At 35.1% G+C, this 19,664-nt stretch overlaps 1 protein-coding gene across 4 annotated transcripts; it reads left to right on the plus strand.

The window, feature by feature from the left end:
- Window positions 1-1,720: 1,720 nt before the first annotated feature.
- Window positions 1,721-9,548, plus strand: LOC138334993 (uncharacterized). Of its 4 annotated transcripts, none has more exons than XM_069283881.1 (2): window positions 1,721-2,006; window positions 7,505-9,548. In XM_069283881.1, exon 2 carries the CDS (start codon window positions 7,565-7,567, stop codon window positions 8,552-8,554), a length of 990 nt encoding a protein of 329 aa, XP_069139982.1. In that variant the 5' UTR covers window positions 1,721-2,006; window positions 7,505-7,564; the 3' UTR covers window positions 8,555-9,548. The 4 variants fall into 4 exon arrangements, with proteins under 4 accessions (XP_069139982.1, XP_069139983.1, XP_069139980.1 ...); XM_069283882.1 differs by lacking the exon at window positions 1,721-2,006 and adding an exon at window positions 2,262-2,601; XM_069283879.1 differs by lacking the exon at window positions 1,721-2,006 and adding an exon at window positions 2,263-2,515 and having other exon boundaries at window positions 7,505-9,547.
- Window positions 9,549-19,664: the final 10,116 nt, after the last annotated feature.

A 19,664-nucleotide genomic window follows, 5' to 3' on the forward strand; every position in this document is an offset into this window, starting at 1 on the left:
GCCGAGACACACCAAAGTCTATAAAAGTGATAGTTTCTGTTTCTGCTTAGCGTTCAGCATACAGGGATTAAGACGCTGGTTTGTCCGTTGTCAGTATAATGTGAATGGATGGGGCGTGTTGCTTGGTGACTTCACGCATGCTTAAGTGATATAGCGGGCAAGAGTTCCATTGTTCAAGAAGACACGAACATACTGCAGTCTCCCAAAACACGCACCTTGCACTTCACACACGCTACACACTGCATACATTACATTACCCTGGCTGTTAATAGGACGTTAATTAATCGAACAAACACTGCCACCATTAAGTTACAAGTAGTTTTATAAAAAAAAAAAAAAAAAAAAATCTGAAGTTATCATGTAATCAACAATAAATCTGACGCCACCTCCAAGAATCAGATGCACTCACTTTTGAGCCTGACACTCGAACAGATGGAGAGAAGAGTTTGCATTATTATTTTGGACCATTGTTTTTTATACGAGTTCCTTCCCTTCTAATGGTATCCACTTGTACGTCTAGTAATGGTATTCCGCTAACATTGAATGGTGATACGTATAGAAGACATGTCGGATCCAAGAGATATTGACCTATTATATGAGCAAAAAAACCTCCCTTTTCATACTAAATCAGATTCGATTTTTAAAAAAGACTACAATACTGTATTCAGTTGGACTGAGTCAATATAATCATTAGTTCAATTTTCACGAGGAACATTTTTCAAACTTTGAGTACGTAAGAAAAAATGATGAAAGTTTTCAAAAGAATTCGAAATTTCGGAAGTAACCTTATTGCTGATATCGTAGTTTACTGATGTATGTTAACATAACAAATACTTACTTCAATCCATCTATCAATTGTCTGTAAAGGATAACACAGATTCTGTAATTTTTTGTAAAATGTTATAGCAATGTGTGTCATCTTCAAAAGATCAACTTTATTACGTGTTCAAGGTGCTAGATCATTGTACTATAGACGATATAACCTGTAACAATATCGTTTTACAGATAATAAATTGCTGCAACATTCCACATATACTAGATTCTCATGGACGGAGTCATCAACCGACGAACACAATCAACACAGAATAGCGAAGAATATGGTAGATAGTGTTTTGTTACTCTGCTACACAATGAGTCTGAGGTACCTGATTGTACATACTCGCTGTTAGCGTAGACTACTACCCTATCTATATCAGGGAGTCATAAGGGAAGCTGTTCTTGACATCCACAACACCTAGGAATTGGCACACGATAAAGTGATTTCATATAAAGCAAAACTAAGATATGCATATTCTTTTCTCTTGAAAAACTGTATTGCACCCTAGTATTAGTTGTGGCTTTGGTTTGGATATTTGTTGCATATCGTATTTTTGACCAAATGATCTATCAACCCTAAGTTTTCAACTATACAGCTTAAGACAAACTCAACAGAGAAGCAATTCAAAACAACCGCGGTTTTCATAGGTCTTATGTAAGTACGTGGATTCATAAAAATGTGTTCTAAAATAGTAAGCGACCCATGCTTCATTGATTCATCGATGTCATTCGCTTTGTACAAATGAGTTTTTCCTGTGTTTTAAGTATTTCTAGTATTGTTAAATTGTTCGGAAGTTATATGAAGCATACTAAGGGAATTTTCATTGTAAAATCTGATTTTTCCTTATCTAATTAATATATATCATTTGCGTCTCTCGTCAATTGTTCGAAGAGAACTCCATGGCAAAGTAGACAACAATCCGACAGGGCGGACTGAAAGGAACACGAGCTAGGCCAATGATTTACGAAAGTGTAAAAGTACAATCTATGACTTAAATAGATTTTAAGTTAACTATCAATCGTCAAAGTAAAAAGGCCGAGTGGGGTGGCCAATAAATCCTGATTAACGAGTGGCGTTATACAATAGTTAACACTCGGACGATTAGCGGATTAGCCTGAGTAGCATGGGTTTAATGTTCCTAGACGTAGTGGAGTAAGCAGGCCCCAGACTTACATGGCACGGACGTAAGGTATGTATTACTAACCACATACATACATACATACATATAGTACACATTTGTAGATAACACTGGTTTTTATTGATTCTGTTTATTTATCAAAACATTTATGTAAATAGATAAGCGTGACATTTAAATAAAAATATATAATTACAGGTACACTTAATTGAATTAAATATAAATATTTATAGGGTAATTTGGCATTTTAAAGACTGTTTAGAAAGCATAGCAACCTGTACACACACGCATATACTCACTGTGTATTGAAGTTTTAAAGGTATATGTACTGTGTGCTTTACCGACATAACTGTAGAAATTTGATCCACTACGGGACATGGATCATCAACTAAAGCTTTGTGTAGACTTTAACGTAACATAGTCTCCGGACTTGTGATTCCGGTATTCTGACTGAAAACATAGTCGTGTCAACAAGACTAGTGTTGGAGTATTCTAAAGACGGGAAGTTTATCATGTGTAATGAGGCTACTCTTTTACCTCATAATTAATGGAGTTCTAGTAACGTAAGTATGAAATATGTGTAATGAAGATACTTCATTTACTCAGTTTATAATCCCTAATGGTCTTATGTAGATGGACTTCTAGTAACGTAAGTATAAAATATGTGTCATGAAGAATGCTCATTTACTCAGCGTATAAACCCATAATGTTAGTGGACTTATGTAGACTTTAATAATTATAGAACATAAATGTTAGTTTGAATATATTAATCCCAATTAGTGTTGGACTTCAAGCTTTGTAAGTATGAAATATGAGTCGAAGCACAATCTATTGTTGTTCAAATATCTTGTAACGTTGATAACACAAACTAGTGTCATTTAGGGAAACTATCACCATGGTTAAATTGTTTTTTCATGTACTTAAAATATAAGTAGGTAAACATATATTGTGAGTATGCTTGCCCGACAACACCAAGGGGGTAGTTCTTTCCTCTATGATATTTTTTGTGTACGAACATTAAATACTATTGTTCATTTCCTACAGTGTTACTCTGACAACACAAAATGGTTTTGTTCTCTCCGTTATGTGAGTTTTTATGACAAACATTACATTATGTTGTTCATCTGTCTGAATTGTCTCCTTGACAAACTAAATGGTATACCTTCTTATACGAGTATTTATAGTTGTTTAATTATCAATTATTGTTTATTCATTTTCTTGTAACCTATGCAACAAAAGGCCTGTTTTGTGAACCCATATAAATAACCCCAACCCCTAAAATTCAATATTCAAAGTTAGTTTAATAGTAATCAAGTTTTACAACTGTATATTGATGTCGTTTTTGTCTTCTCGTCAATCACTGTTTCTTTCTGTATTTGTTACTATTATAGTCTGGTGACTCCAAACGTTCTAAAAGTTGCTTTAGTCAAGATGTAACTATGTACTGGGACCCTACCAGTAGTCATGAAGGAACAACAGTCGCGATTTGGGGGAAAATAATTGTTTGCATTTCATAAAACATATTATTTCCACATAAACAAAACAATACCATCATGAAGCATTCGTCTGCAGCTCCAGACAGTCAGAAATCTAGACACACAGTAGAATATGCACACAACCACAACTACTGTTTCTGTCACGACTACTGGTTGGGTCCCAGTATAAAACTAAGGTTTGAAGTGTGTTAGGCGATGGTGGTGGTTCCATTGGGATTTGTCAGTTTTGTGGGTGATGTTGTAGTTAATTCTACTGTTAACAATTTCTACAATTATGAGATGACATGGTGTCGTTTGTTTATTTTTTTATCAGCTGTGCGATGATGTCAATCATGATTTTTCATTGTCATGAGAATATTGAATCCTCAGGTGGAATGTTTTTTTATTTATTATTTAATCTTGTGAAGAAGTTATTTTATTGATTGTCATGTCGTCGATTTTTGAATGACAACGTTAGTTTAATTTTATTACAAAAATCCAATTTCTGAGAAACTGCAGCTTTTGTTGAATGAGGTTTTGTGAAAGTGAAAACTCTCTAAGGTATTTGCATCAGTGACTCGGTCTCTAGTAAGAGAAAATTAGCGTTATCCAAGTTTGCTTAGCTGTAATATACACAACACTATAAGTGGCCAGCAAACGCTCCGGATATGGTACAAATGACAAAACAATTAACTGGTCAATATTCTATAACCGTAATCCTTTAATCTGACTACCGTTTTCGATTTTGTGTTAAAGTCTTTATCAACATGATTACCCCAAACAATCGTACAGCCCCTATACCTATTGAGGATTATCGACTTGTACGGGTAACGCTACACTAATCCATAAACCACCGACTGATGGCTGATTCTGTATCGGCTGATCTCTCACTGTAATTAAAACGTTGTTTACATGGCCTTTTAGTGAAGTGGAAATTGACTGGTAATGATGCCATCAGTGTTTATAATTTCATATTGGAAGTTTCAAATAGTATTTGTAACTTATTTTTAGAAAATGCAATAGGAGTATGAGAAAAATATGGAAAAGGAAGAAATGGTCACACAGACAATCAGTCTGGGCCCAGTTTCGTAAACATTCAATTTTACTTTAAGGAATTTCCTAACTTCAAATTTTCTAATAGGAAAAACATTTCCTAATAGGAAAGCATTACAGATGTTAAGGAAGTCTCCTTAACTTTAGACTTTTTGTTAACAGCTGTAATACTTTCCTATGGAGACTTTTATATTAAGGAATTCCTTAAAATTCAGAAATGTTCGTGAAACTGGGCCCTGCAATCGGCGTCATGTTTTATTTTCAAGAATGCACTTTTAATGTTATTTGATAATATGAAGAAATTGTTGGATAATATAAAAAGTATATCAGTAAATTTTATATTTGTAATTCGATTTAATCATTAGACGTTTGATAGTTCTTTGACTCGTCAATGAATTTTTGTATGCGAGTCATGGAAGCTGAAATTCAAACGAAAAGCCTAATATGTATAGAAAAGAAAATTCAAGCGATTAAACGATTAAAATCCGAGAATGTATTAAATGAAGATAATGAAATAAATACAGTGAATACATTCAATACATGTTTTGGTTTTGATATGATGGAAACATGTCTGTTACTATATAAAGGCACACTGATAACTTCATATCGACCTAGCAGTATTCCTCAATCTAACTCTCAACGTTAAGTACAAGTCCACTTGAGCATTACTTCTCACTTACTTGAAAACACGCTTGAAGTAGTCGTCTAATGTTGACTGATCGTGTTTCGGTAACCCAAACTTTAAACATTGGGAACATGATAGCTTACATAGGAATCGACAGTGATTTTTTTTTATTATTCCGTGTGCCTACATTGTGAAGCCTTACGGTGTATATTGGTAGGGCCAGGTACACTTTGGAGTTGAAATAGGTAATTATCAAGCTATCAACCGAGTTTAAAGTTACCATACACCATTTAGGATAGCACGAGCTTTAAAAAAAGCGTTATAGATGGCAACGAACGTGAAAAAATATATAAATGCAAGACACAATTTTACATGTCGCATATTTCCCATTTGTCGAAAAAATCGGCATTGTAAGAATTCAATGCATTTGTCACAAAATGATATAGACTCAATTTGGATAGCTCTGCGTTGCTTGAAACTAATCTATTTTTTCAAAATAGCTTTTTTTAAGTTTAAAAGGTGCGATAAAAGAAGAAAGAAAAAACCCAATTGTTTTGTACAGTAAAACTACCTTAAATACTCAACACGATCTTTTTATCTATGTTACATTTTTGATTTATTACTCTGTCTGAAACTAGAGGCAAAACCTTAATGCTAACGCCGCCGTCATTATTCTTCCACTTCGCAATGCCGTCACAGCCAGCCCTCAAAATCATTTTCACAACTAGGAAAAGACTTAAATATGCTACATCTTCGCTTTCAAATATGCAATTTCCTATTTTCAATTTGCCAATCATTTCATTCTATAGAACATATATCCCTAAATACGATGTGGTATGTTAAAATGCGTGATTTTTTCAAGAGGTAAATTGCTATAAAGACACTTCAGACTTTCTCGTGAAATCTAGAATATTTAAGAAAGAAAACATTTAGCAAGTTTATAGTTCTTACTTTGGATTTGAAAAATAATTTTCTTTTTAAAAATAACAATTCGTAACAAAGGGAAGCCAAGCATAGTTTTAATAAATCTTATCCACAACATTTATTAGTATAATGGATAGAAATGAATTCAAAAGTAATAATGTAATAATCAATGTAATAATCATACAGAAAATACCAAAAAATAATAAGTTTAACACGATTTCTTTATTACATAACTTAAAACGTTTATCATTGCCATTTAGCGTTGTTTTTTGCACTCATACTGTCGACACTGGGTCCTAAGATGGAGTATTGATTAGTACCGAGCTATCAACTTTTCGACTCACAACCTCAGGAGTCTAAACCAATATTTTGAGATATAAGTGGACCGACAGCTTTCAAATCTTTAAAGTATTTTCTTTTAACAAATATGAACCTTTTTAGTCTCTTTAAGTTCGACACTTTTTTCGCACAGAATTGTTAGGGTCACTTACATCATGAATAATATTTTTCAAAATCTATTAACGAATGGCTTTTGTACATTCGTAACATAAAGAATATTTTGTGGCGATTTAAAATGTTTTACAATGGTTTATAGTTAGAATTTCAATGAATACACACATAGTAGCGGTATTCATTATCTTATTACCTTGATAAAAACACTCGTATCTACTCATAACTCCTTACATACATATGTATATGACAATATCGCATATTAAAGCGGTAATGTCGAGGGATTATCGCCCCGTATAACTTATAAATATCATATTCAATAGATGAATAGCAGATTTTAAATATCATTGCATATAGGTATAATAGGTATATAGCTTGGGTGTACACCTGTATTGTGTCCATATATAATTCATTTGACATCGTCCTTGATCGATCAAGATTTATTCGGCTATTTGATACCATCAAACGTTAATACATTACAAATTAACCGCATGGGTTCTTCTCAAATAAAAATCCTAAATCGGTGAAATTCAATTACCATCCGAGCGGTATTTAAACTCGGGAGAATGGCCTATACTTTGTGTGTTGACAGAATGACTTATATTAGAGGCTTGTCGCTAAAATCTTTTACACTAACGTCCTTCCAGTGTAGCTCTTTAGACACTAGCTAGGCGATCCCTCATACACTGTATACACTGGCATCGTGTTTCGTGGATTTATCTATATCATAACCAAACGTCTTGAATCCCAGTACGGACCCAGCATTATTGTTTTAAAGTTACCAGGGAATCTACAGAGCAACGCCCACTCTGTGCTGAATTCATCAGATGTATTTTTTGTGGATAGGTATCTATAGTTTATTGGGTTTTTTTGGGAATTGAAGTTTGCGAGAGATTGACGAAAAAGACCAAAATAAATGGCGTAATACTTTATATATATTCCCACAAGAGGACTACATGACAGCAAGACATCTTTATACACTTTTTACATTTATTTAAAAACTTATTGTTGTTTTTCTCTTTCAGAATATCGACGTCCAATGAAGGTCCGCGCGTGTCTTGGGTGAACATGTGATTGATATCAAAATGCCGGGTTACGAACTACATACGATTGAAGGTCGACCTAAAACAAGTCCTAGCTATAACAGGTCTAGCAATCCCTCACGTGCTGCGTCCTCCAGGCCATACTCACGCGGAACGTCACAAGGCGTTATTTCACACGAGACGTCGAATGACGTCGAGGAGGAAGATGAAGACTATCATGTCGAACTGTTAGAGTATGAATGGCCAGATTTACCTCCCCTTCCGCGATTAAAGGACGCAATAACGCGTCAAAAGGTCAGTAGAGGGATAAGCTATTTACTTCCTGTGGACAAGGGGAAGAACTCTATAAATAATCGATACCGTACAGACCTGCGGGCGATGTTCCAGGAACCGTACGCTAATGATGACAATGGCTATGATGATAACAAAGTTAAACTCAGTGCTCAAGTTCATTTTGATACAAATACAGTCAACACAAAGTGGTCAAAAAAGCATTTCGATTCCATCCCGATAAAACTGAATTCTGATTCGGAGAAAGCTAAGCGACTGTATGTGCGTTCGGCTCCGGCTCGGGGTGGTCGCCAGTCGGGGATAGATCCCGACAAAATGAGGACACGTTCAAGTTTGTTTCTTCCAATGAAAAAGGAAGAACATCCAGAAGCTGCAAAATTACGTGAGGAGGTCAAAGTGATTCTACAAAGTGTTCAAACAGATGGTGAATCTGAGGCGGATTCGCAGGATGCAATGAACTACCAGCGACGTAAAAGTTCAGTATTACGACCCCGGAGAGGGACAGTGACGTATAGGGATAGTATTGCGGCTACTGTTAACAAACAACCGCGAGTAGTACTCACGGCGGAGAACTATAAATCATACGAGGACCTAAAGAGAACTAAAACGCCAAAGAAAACTATTCCAGAGCCATTCCAATCCAAATATTTAAGTTTAAACGAAAACCAACAGATTTGGGAATGGTTACATCATGGCGAGGAAATGTCGGATTTCCAATTTTTCCTTTCTGTGTGTGGTTAGAGGGTAACACCTGGCTCTGGTAAGATTAAGATTCTGGGTACTGCTGTTATATGTATTGAAACTTGTATCGCTATGGTTGTATAGTTTCTCATCTCAATAACACGTTCATTTTAAGTACCATTCATTACGATAAAAAGAGGAATTAATCTATGATGGTGTCTTTTAATGTTTAAACTTCGTATTTAAGTAATTTTCGCCAGACTACCTATTGTTTTTGTAAAATAACCGTTACTGTTTATAGAGAAAGTGTAAAGTTCTATCTCGTTTACTATTGCTTACCGTTCAACATGCAACTTTCTTCTTTCAATAATCCATATACCAGCATTTCTGTAACCTCAATGACCTTTTGCTTTAATTCTTCATCAAACAACTTTTTAAAGAATACGCCACTTTCGTCTTAAACCATTACATATACATCGTATTTTTTACTCATATCTACAGCTTCATGTACAGCACATGTATAATATATTGATATTATTATTGTGTTCCGTAGCGTATCAGAAGCTAAAGATGTTTTATATCTTGTGATGCAAAATGTGGTCATTTATTACAATTACTGTTGAATTCGTAATACGTAAACAGATAATAACGATTAACTGTTTTGTTCAATGAAAACACATCGGTATATGTTGTATAACAACGAAAACCTCACTATTTATTAACTAACGTGGCAGAAAAGTTGTTTAGATAAGAAATTCAGTTATTATTTTATTTGTCATAACCTAATTAATTATCTAAGATACCAATGTGATCTGCCCTTACTCGCTCGATGTTCAAACCTTAGAACGAGATGGACGTTTGGTTATTTGGTTGACTAGACTTAACCTATTCAGGCAGGTTCATTTCAGAATGGCCTCCCTGTATTCAAAGTTTTGGGAGGCCGAGACAAAATATTTGTGTTGTGTCTCCTTTAAAGTGAATAGTCGGGCAAAGAAAACCAGTCTAAATGAGTTCATTGGCCTTCCAAAAGTTCTCACATATTAATAGGACGGTCAAGTTCTGCTTAGTTTCCCAGTTTGACCATTAAAGTACAGAAAAGTTGAAAGCATTGAAAGCGAGGCTGCGTGTAAACGTAACCACGGACATAGTCAGCCGGGGGACGTTTTAGAATTCCATACTTTAATATTTTTTTCGTACGGAGACAGATTTTGACGAGAGATTTTATTTTTCTATTTCATAAGAAATAATACTGGATACATTCACACCATTTTTACCAACTTTAGCCATCCTTGCCCGACTGTTCACTTTAAATATGGTATCTTGCCCTTTGTATAGTGCTATATTAATGGAACATGGAATAAATGACAGTGTGGGCGAGATCCACACTGTCATTTAGAACGAACGTCCACGCTGTCATTTAGAACGGAAGTCCATTTAAAAAATCATTTTTATAATTGTTTGTCCATTGAGTTATAAACCTCGCTGTGTTTGTTATTAATGTATTTGTGCACTTATGGTTGTAAATCACCAGCTGATGCTAGTCCAATAAACAACAATAAATGTTTCACTAATAAGTTGTTGTTTCCACGCACGACATTATCTCCCCTTGAATAAAGAGTATGTAAATGATAGACGATTTAACATATTTACTTGACTTTTCGTTTATTCCTCTCGTATTATGATTTTCGTTTAGATCTAGGACCGATGGATATATATGGCATTCAACGTCAGACAATTGTTTGCAAGAAGTGAACAATGACCAAAATGAATGCTATTTATGTGTAAATTCGTTACACACTAAATTATAAACGTTGTATTAGGATATTAGCCCTGTTTAAATAGTGATAGTTTGTATGCTTATACATCACTTCTTATGTGTATAGTTGAACACAACTAAGATGATAAAAAGTGCGAAAGCGTCATGACTTACTTATGGTATAACTGTTGACTTGCAAATTGTTGTTTAGCTTGTGCAGAATTCGGAATATATTTCTGTCACCAAATAATCGTACCGTTATGTTTACCAGTGTCTATAGCAGGTAAAAGAGGCGCTTGAAGAATGGATTCTACTTTACAAAACATACATATCGAATCTTTTTTGACATTGTCATACAAATGTACGGATGTAAATTATATCACACAAATGCTGCATTTATGCTTTCCAATTGATACCATTGCACCCATTCAATGTTATAATGTCACCCCAATTCGCTAGCCAAGAGTATTCAGTACGATGCTTTTCAAAACTTTTGTGGTATATAAAAGGAATATTTTTAATGATTGAAATGCCTTCCTATATATACCATATTTGTATGATATGTACAATCGCCATTTACACGACGAGGTCTACTATATGCTTTTACAAATTCAGGTTAATCGGTCTTTGTACCTGCTTAGACACTAGTTCACATAATGGCATGTTTATTTGGGGATATGTACCGCACCCTTTGGACTTGTCTTCTTGAAATGTATACAGCTTTTCGCTATTTTGTAACAACAACAATTTACGAGTCAACAAGAATACCTAAATTAGCCCCGATACATACACACTTTTTATCAACTTATGTTCAACTACACATAAGATGTGATATTTAGGTATACTAAATATCATCAGTTTTAACAGTGGCTAATATTTCAATAGTTGTACGGTTGCCTATTCTGTAGTGTTATCCTAATGAAGCATACTGTCACATTCAAATTCAAATACGTCGTCCCTCTACCTTTATGGATGAGCAACTTCTACACAGACACAATCGGTCAGCCAAAAATTTAGTGTGTCTTTTTTCTATCCTGCAAAAAGCATTTAATTTGGACAAAAGTCCTACATTAACATTCTCCATTCAACCGTGTCGTGTAGAAAATATATTTATATATCAATTACATAGAAAACATGCACGCACCTGTTGTGTTATTTGGGGCGTAACTTTAACTAAACATCATAGATCTCATTAGGCATGAAAAACTGTTTTCACACAAAATATGTTAATTTACCAGTAATAAACCAGCTATTGTGTTTTTCACATCATAACGGACATGTTAGATATTGTTCTCACTTCGCGGGGGACCGACTTTATTTGTCTTTAATTGCTCTCCTAGGGTGAAACCTTATAATGTGAAGTGTAATACACAGAATTAGTTCCATCATTAGCATAACTTATAAAGACATGCGTGCGGTAATACGAATTCCACGCGTAGATGATAATTGTGTTTTTATGTCATTTGTATAGTAACAACAGATACGACCAGCCGTATGTTCATACGTTTCTTTCCATGTGGTGAAAATGCAAAATACCCCAGCCATCGACAGAACCATGTGAACAAAGAGTATTTTATTGCGTATCTTATTTGTCCTATCCTAAAATATGTATATTCCCTACCGTAATCACAGGAATACAGTGTGCACAACAATGTCTATGCCTCATTAGTAAAGGAACGCACTAATTACAAAATGTAGTAGATGATTTTACCGAGACCCCTTATTATAGTTCGCAATTTACTTACAGACAGTAACATGTTGTAATGTAATAATATATAAAACTGTCATGAATATAAACATTTTGTGAACCTGATTTATATCAACTTCATGATAAAAATCTTAAAAATCATTTATATCTATTAAATGTCAATGGAAATATAAACATCATAATAAGCAGAAATTAGAAATGTTCGTGTCTCTGATCACGGAGCTATGTCCCTATTATTGGTTATGCCTGGCGATAGAGTAGATACACTTAACATCGTCAAAAGAAAATATGTTTTTCAGTTCCCAATCGAATAAACTTGCTTGTCGTACTCACTGTAAGGCAAGCTTAATTAGACGGACAGTCAAAGACTTAATAACTTGAACAACAATGACAGGTCAATGTCATTAGAAAGTCAGACAATCAGAGAAACCAGGATATACAGTCGATAACGTTTGTCTGTGGTAGAAGTCACTGATTTCAGCATTAGGGAGATCATTTATCAGAGCTCTAGCCTTATATACCATTGACTCCGACGTTGGAGTTAGAAGTATGTTGACTCTGGTTTGTTTAACGTAGATAAACTTAGATAAAGCAGAGTGAGAACTGTATTGATTAGTAAACATGTGTATAGTATGATGATATACCAGGCCTTTATAAGTTCTCTCTATAATCAACATAAGTCGTGAAAGTCGGGAGGTCGTAATGCTAAGCCGAGCTACAAACAGCCAATTTCGTTTAACGACCCTGGCATCCCTAGAAGAAGGGGAATAGAGTTTTTTTTATAAAGAAGGGCACAGCCTAATAGGGGTAATAGTGGTGATTCCTTTAAATCGCTACTAGTCGTAAAGCTGTGGACGGATTTCAACTAAGGCTGTAGAGACATAGACGCTAGAATATCAGACCCATTGAATATCACAGACCAGAAGTGATTGAATAGTGGATATAACAGCCATACATTGCAATGATTGTAGAATTTTAGACAACTTCACCACGCTGCCATTGCGGTCTAAAATTGGTTAGTTAGTTAGTTGATCGAGCTTATCGTCCTATTTACACTTGAGTGTTGATGTGTTTTAGGAGGCTGTTGTATTTTTGTGTTATAATGGGAATCTTCCCGGTGTTTAAAGTGCTAGTTCACTGAATCATGCCTCTTAGACAACACGCTCCATCCAGTCACATTATACTGACGACGGGCAGCAAACCGGTCATCCCATCTACTTCAAGACAAGCGCTCAACAGGACCAGAAACTAACCCCTTTATAGCTATGAATGGTCTTGAGAGAACCCAGAGTTTTCATCACGAGCATAACTCGATTTGCTTTCTTCTACTTAAATAATTTCCGGGCGCTCGTTTTGTAGCTCCTCTGCTAATGGAAGCTCTTCCGTCTATGAGGTCGAAGATCTTCTGAGATGACTTCTCTTCTTAGAAGAGCGCAAATCTAGTTGAGCTTGGTGGAGAGCGCTTTACTCAACGGCATAATGTGAGATGGTGTCAAGGGAGACGTAAAGTCCAAAGCTGTAGATAATGCATGACTAACACCAGCGTCACTTCGTCACTCATTCAAGCAGTAAGAGACAGCGGTAGAATGTAAGATACTTCATACAGTTATCAATCGCTATCCATAGGTTAAGGGATGAGGTGAGGGTAAGGCTAATGTATGCCTTATTTATACAAATCAAATACGACATTAAGAAGCTGAGAATGTGGGTAGTTCATAGTCGCATGCTAACCTTGGATGTTCGTTGATCTTGTCCCCGATCTGTATAAGGTTGATATCACGATTGTATACCATGATCAGATTTAATTGGCACATACCCCTGTTTTGTAATATGAATACATAAATAAAACGATGACCTTATGTCATTGAATAAATCTGACACTATTGTCTATTGTATATACACCATATTTAATACATTAGGTCTGACACTGATTAGAGGACAAATTGTTTTCAATAGGATCTCAGACAGTGTTTATGGTGTATATAATTACATAAGTATCAATTCTAATCAGGTGTATTAAACAGGTCATTTAATTAACCACACCACCGCTCTCTGACGCTGCCACAATTCACATTACGAAAAAAATGAAATATATCAACGTGATGATACCAGTCTTTTAAAGCACAATCATCATATGTTCCTGGCACCAATACAAGAGACTATTTTTTTATAAAATGATAAAATTCTTAGCGACCTTTACATGAATCCTAAATAATTATCATTGCTTTTGTTTCCTCCTTCGTGGGGATTACAGGTAGGGAACACCTTTTTCTCTTGTGCATATAATAATACATGTACAACTATAAAAAAACCGTTAAGAAATACGGTAAAGATTCTACAAAAAAGTTATAGTTTGGTTTGGTTTATAAATTTTAAGAATGGCATCCGATATGTACCACTTTTATAGACTATTGTGAGTCTCGGTCAGGGGACAGAACCCATGTTTGATTAATTAACGTCCTATTAACAGCCAGAATAATGTAAGGACGGTCCCAAGTATGCCGTTAGACTGTGGTATATTCGTGTTGTGTCTTCTTGTACAGTGGAACTGCTGCCCTTTTATTTAAGCATTGATGTCACTATTTTTTAATTTTATCGGGATATGAAAAAAATTGTTTGCAAACTGTGTGAATCCGCGTAGCGGATTCTCACAAAAGTTTGCAAACAACTTTTTTTTCATACCCCGATAAAATTAAAAAATAGTGACATCAATACTTAAAATTAATTTTATACTCCATTTGATGAAATGACGTATGTTTAAATGTACCATTATAGTGGTTTTTCAAGGGATTCTTTTTCCGAATCAATACGCAACGTCAATGTCTCTATTGTGACGTCACGCTAACGTCGGGGTTTCGCGCCATTCTCGGATTATTTTTTCATAGTGGTATGCAAAAAAAAATATTGGCCAATCAGAAAGCCGAATTTGGTATGAAAACAAAGAAAAATTAATTATAGTGCTGTATTACTGAAGCATGCCGCCGAAGACACCAAGCAACACATCCCACCCGGTCGAATTATACTGAGCCTTCCTCACAGCGTCGAACGCTCAAGCAAAGGCCAAAAGTGAGATGTTGTCAAGGGAGACGTTAGGAAGAAAAAAGTAAGTTTGGAAGAAAGAAAAAGATAAAATCCTAAATTTAGTCGCCTTTTACGATCATGCAATAGGGGCAGCAGGCACAATTCTAACGCCCTACCTGCAGGGCAAACAGAACCCAAAGCCTTACTTACAGTGGTGAACGCTCAACAATAGGCCAAAAAGTGAAGCTCTGTCAAGAGGGACCTTAAGAAATGAAGAAAACAAAGTAAAGAATTTTTAAGCAACTGACTAGTAAATATAGTGTATATATGCTCATTAACCAAAACAATTTGCTTTGCTAGAATACTAGTTATTTTTTCTCGTAGAAAACTGAAGACCAAAACAACAAACAGATTACCATCCCATCTATAGTAAATGATAACATTATTATACATTGATTGCTATCGTTTTAACTCTAGACCAGCACTATATTTTATTAAGATAAACTTGATCAACTGAGAATTGGAAACAATTGATTGAATTCATCAACCTCTAACAAAAGTAGTATATAAACGTCCACATCATTCGCGCAGCAATGACTTATGGAAGTGTGGGTGGAGGATTACACTCTAAAGATGAAAAACTGTTTATAGAAGACCACAAGTTAACTAAAGGAAAGGTAAAGCAATGACTTTCGTTCTTCGTTAATGGGTAAAGTATCCATTGCAATTATCCATAGCATTTGGTAAAAAAACAAAATATCCATAAATTTCAAGTGTTCTTTTTTTACTTGCTCTCGTTCTTTCCAAATGTCACTCTAAAGCATTTTAAAGAAAACGTTTTTACGGCTTACATTTCTTCGACTTCGATTTTGCGCAATAAATAAACCACTTTATTTTCGCGAGATACAAAGTTTTACGTGATTTTACGAGAGTCCAATCGTGAATTCAAACGTCTCGCGAATAATCATTGAGAGCACAATTACAAAATGTAAATCAATAAAATAATTTTCAAAAAGAAAGAATAAGAAAACAAAAACAAGATTAAACAATCATGATATCCTAATTATGATGTAATATCTTTACACACTCCATGGGTATCTTAGCAGCTAGAATGATTTCCAGTAATTGAAGTGTTCAATTCAAATAACAAGCACCTGCTTGTGAATTCTTAATATCATGGTGATGATTTATTACCTTATCAAGTGGTCTGTGATCCTGAAAAATACTACTGCATTGTTATGTGCCAAAGTCCCATAACCCCTTATAGAATAGGTGCCAAATACACAAATGATATATGCGCAGTACCGATGAATTAAATTGTGATATGGCAGCAGTGTCCGTAACAAGCATTGACGCATTGGAATTGCCATTAGGATAGGACGAGTTGTCTATCTTGTTATGTGGTTGGCCGACAAGAATGGCGTTCATATTAAGAGACTAGTTGTCCTTTTTCTATAACGTTGGTCGACATACACCATCTAGGAAGAGAGAAAATATATACAAACAATGCTGCTATCTTATCCCATTGACGTTTGATATAGATCTAGAAAAATACATAGTGCGTTGTGAAATCATGGTGCCATTCTTTTTATAAATAAATTACATTAAACAAATTATATAACCAAGCTTTGAACTCGTTTTCACAAAATCTGGCGAGTGGCGCTGAATGAGCTGCCACCGGAGTTTGACAATGATCGTTATTCATAGGTCTGGGTTGAATGCGCTTGGATTTATTTTTTACTTCACAACTGAATTGGATATGAATGCTGAGCCATTATTATAAATTGGAAAACAGATAAGATATTATAAAAATATATGTGCTTTTTGATCGAATGATAGACATATCGTTTAGTTGATTGATGGGAGTACTTGACTTCAACGCACTGGCATTGGTAACTGCGTTGATATCTTAGTTACACAACAGACGTGCACGTTCATGCTTAATGCACGATTTGGCTATTTAAAAGAAAGACACAGTTTTTCTGAATATAGAAACTGTATACGACTGCATGCATGTTTAATTATGTAATGCTTTGGTACAATGCGCTGCGTCACAGTCTAAAATTATTTCTTCAAAGAATATTGTATGATTGTATTTTTAAAACTGATTTTATGATAAGATGTTTGATGTAGGGATGACAAGCGGATGTCCCCGGTGAGAGCCAGTATAACATGCACTTTGTTGCCCTCACCAGACAAATTGTCATCAACTCTAAAATTTAAGCCAAAATCTGTTTAACAAACACAAAGCTCAAAATGTATAGTTATTGTAATTTAATATTGTCCTGAAGTATCGTAAAATGCCTTCATTACTATAGTTTTAATGATATACATATCAAATCTATCACTCCCCCCACAATGACTGAGAACTGGCACAGTTGCTACATCTTAATAATTATCTAAAAGTTCACTCTGTGTATGTATTACTTTGAATTTTCAATTTTTCGAGTTTATGTCTTCGACAACGCCTAGCTTTCTGACTGAAGTTGTGCATCCGACCGGTCTATTTAACACATGCAAGTATCTGATGCATTAAGATTTATTCATTCCACCCTCGACATACTTTCTTTGCTATTTACAAGTTATACATCATATACGCGCACCTATACATATTTATATTAATGCTTGTCACACGATTACAGTTAATTAGATGATGCTTAACGGTATCATAGTCTTTAATTGTGTTATAAAGTGTGGGGGGGGGGGGGGTTGTGAAATCATTGTGCCATTCTTTTTATAAATAAATTACATTAAACAAATTATATAACCAAGCTTTGAACTCGTTTTCACAAAATCTGGCGAGTGGCGCTGAAAAAGCTGCCACCGGAGTTTGACAATGATCGTTATTCATAGGTCTGGGTTGAATGCGCTTGGATTTTATTTTTTACTTCACAACTGAATTGGATATGAATGCTGAGCCATTATTATAAATTGGAAAACAGATAAGATATTATAAAAATATATGTGCTTTTTGATCGAATGATAGACATATCGTTTAGTTGATTGATGGGAGTACTTTTGACTTCAACGCACTGGCATTGGTAACTGCGTTGATATTTTAGTTACACAACAGACGTGCACGTTCATGCTTAATGCACGATTTGGCTATTTAAAAGAAAGACACAGTTTTTCTGAATATAGAAAATTGTATACGACTGCATGCATGTTTAACTATGTAATGCTTTGGTACACAATGCGCTGCGTCACAGTCTAAAATTTTTTCTTCAAAGAATATTGTTATGATTGTATTTTTAAAACTGATTTTATGATAAGATGTTTAATGTAGGGATGACAAGCGGATGTCCCCGGTGAGAGCCAGTATAACATGCACTTTGTTGCCCTCACCAGACAAATTGTCATCAACTCTAAAATTTAAGCCAAAATCTGTTTAACAAACACAAAAGTTCAAAATGTATAGTTATTGTAATTTAATATTGCCCTGAAGTATCGTAAAATGCCTTCATTACTATAGTTTTAATGATATACATATCAAATCTATCACTCCCCCCACAATGACTGAGAACTGGCACAGTTGCTACATCTTAATAATTATCTAACAGTTCACTCTGTGTATGTATTACTTTGAATTTTCAATTTTTTCGAGTTTTGTCACCATAGCATGATAACGTAAAACACGATTTAATTTGGGATATTTTTTCCTAACAGATTTTCGTTCACTTAACGTCTTCTTCGACAACGCCTAGCTTTCTATCTGAAGTTGTGCATCCGACCCGGTCTGGAAGGTACAGGGTGCTATTTCCTGGCCATAAACAACCAAAGCCTGCTACCAAAGTCCGTTAAACAGCACACACTACACCCAATTACAACGTGCAAATCAGTCGTTCCACTCCATTATTATTTCAGTTTTTAGGTCACCTGAGACTTCTTCTCCAAAACTACTGAACCAAATTTGTTGAAATTTTGCAGAAACCTTCCATAGCCTAAGGTCAACCAAAATTGTGAATTATATGGTCCCAGCCCCAAAAATCTTCTTCTGAAATTCTAGAAATGGTAGAATCAAATACTCTTCATAGATTGAAAGGTCTTGGGGTCCTTTACAAAAAATGTGAATTTTATGACCCTGGGGTCTCACGTTCCGCCCTGGGGAGGGGATAAAGTTTGCTATAGTTTATATGGGGAAAAGACATTTTTGAGCATTTATTTGGTCATTTGTAATAGGAAATAAGTCAAATGTTGTCAGAATTATCAGTATGAGATGGCCATTGAATCCTATTAACAATTTTTTCCACGACTGACCCCTAGCGGGCCTGAGGGCGGGGCCAAAAGGGGTCAAATAGGCTAAAATTTCAAAAACTCTTCTCTGAAATTCCAGAAATGGTAGAATCCAAATACTCTTCATAGATTAAAAGGTCCTGAGGTCCTTTACAAAAATAGTAAATTATATGACCCTGGGGTCTCACGCTCCCCATAGGGATGGGGGGTCAAGTTTACTATAAGTTTATACAGGGAAAAGACATTTTTGAGCATTATTTGGTCATTTGTAATAGGAAATAAGCCAAATGTTGTCAGAATATCAGTATGAGATGGCCATTGAATCATATTAACAATTTTTCCACGACTGACCCCTAGGGGCCTGATGGGGTGGGGCCCAAAAGGGGTCAAATAGGCTAAAACTTCAAAAATCTTCTTCTGAAATTCCAGTAATGGTAGAATCAAATACTCTT

The sequence above is a fragment of the Argopecten irradians genome, chromosome 11 (assembly GCF_041381155.1).
Source record: "Argopecten irradians isolate NY chromosome 11, Ai_NY, whole genome shotgun sequence".
Taxonomy (NCBI): domain Eukaryota; kingdom Metazoa; phylum Mollusca; class Bivalvia; order Pectinida; family Pectinidae; genus Argopecten; species Argopecten irradians.

Excerpts from the sequence above, each read along its gene's own strand:
- LOC138334993 (XM_069283881.1), top strand. The coding sequence starts at position 7,565 with ATGCCGGGTTACGAACTACATACGATTGAAGGTCGACCTAAAACAAGT.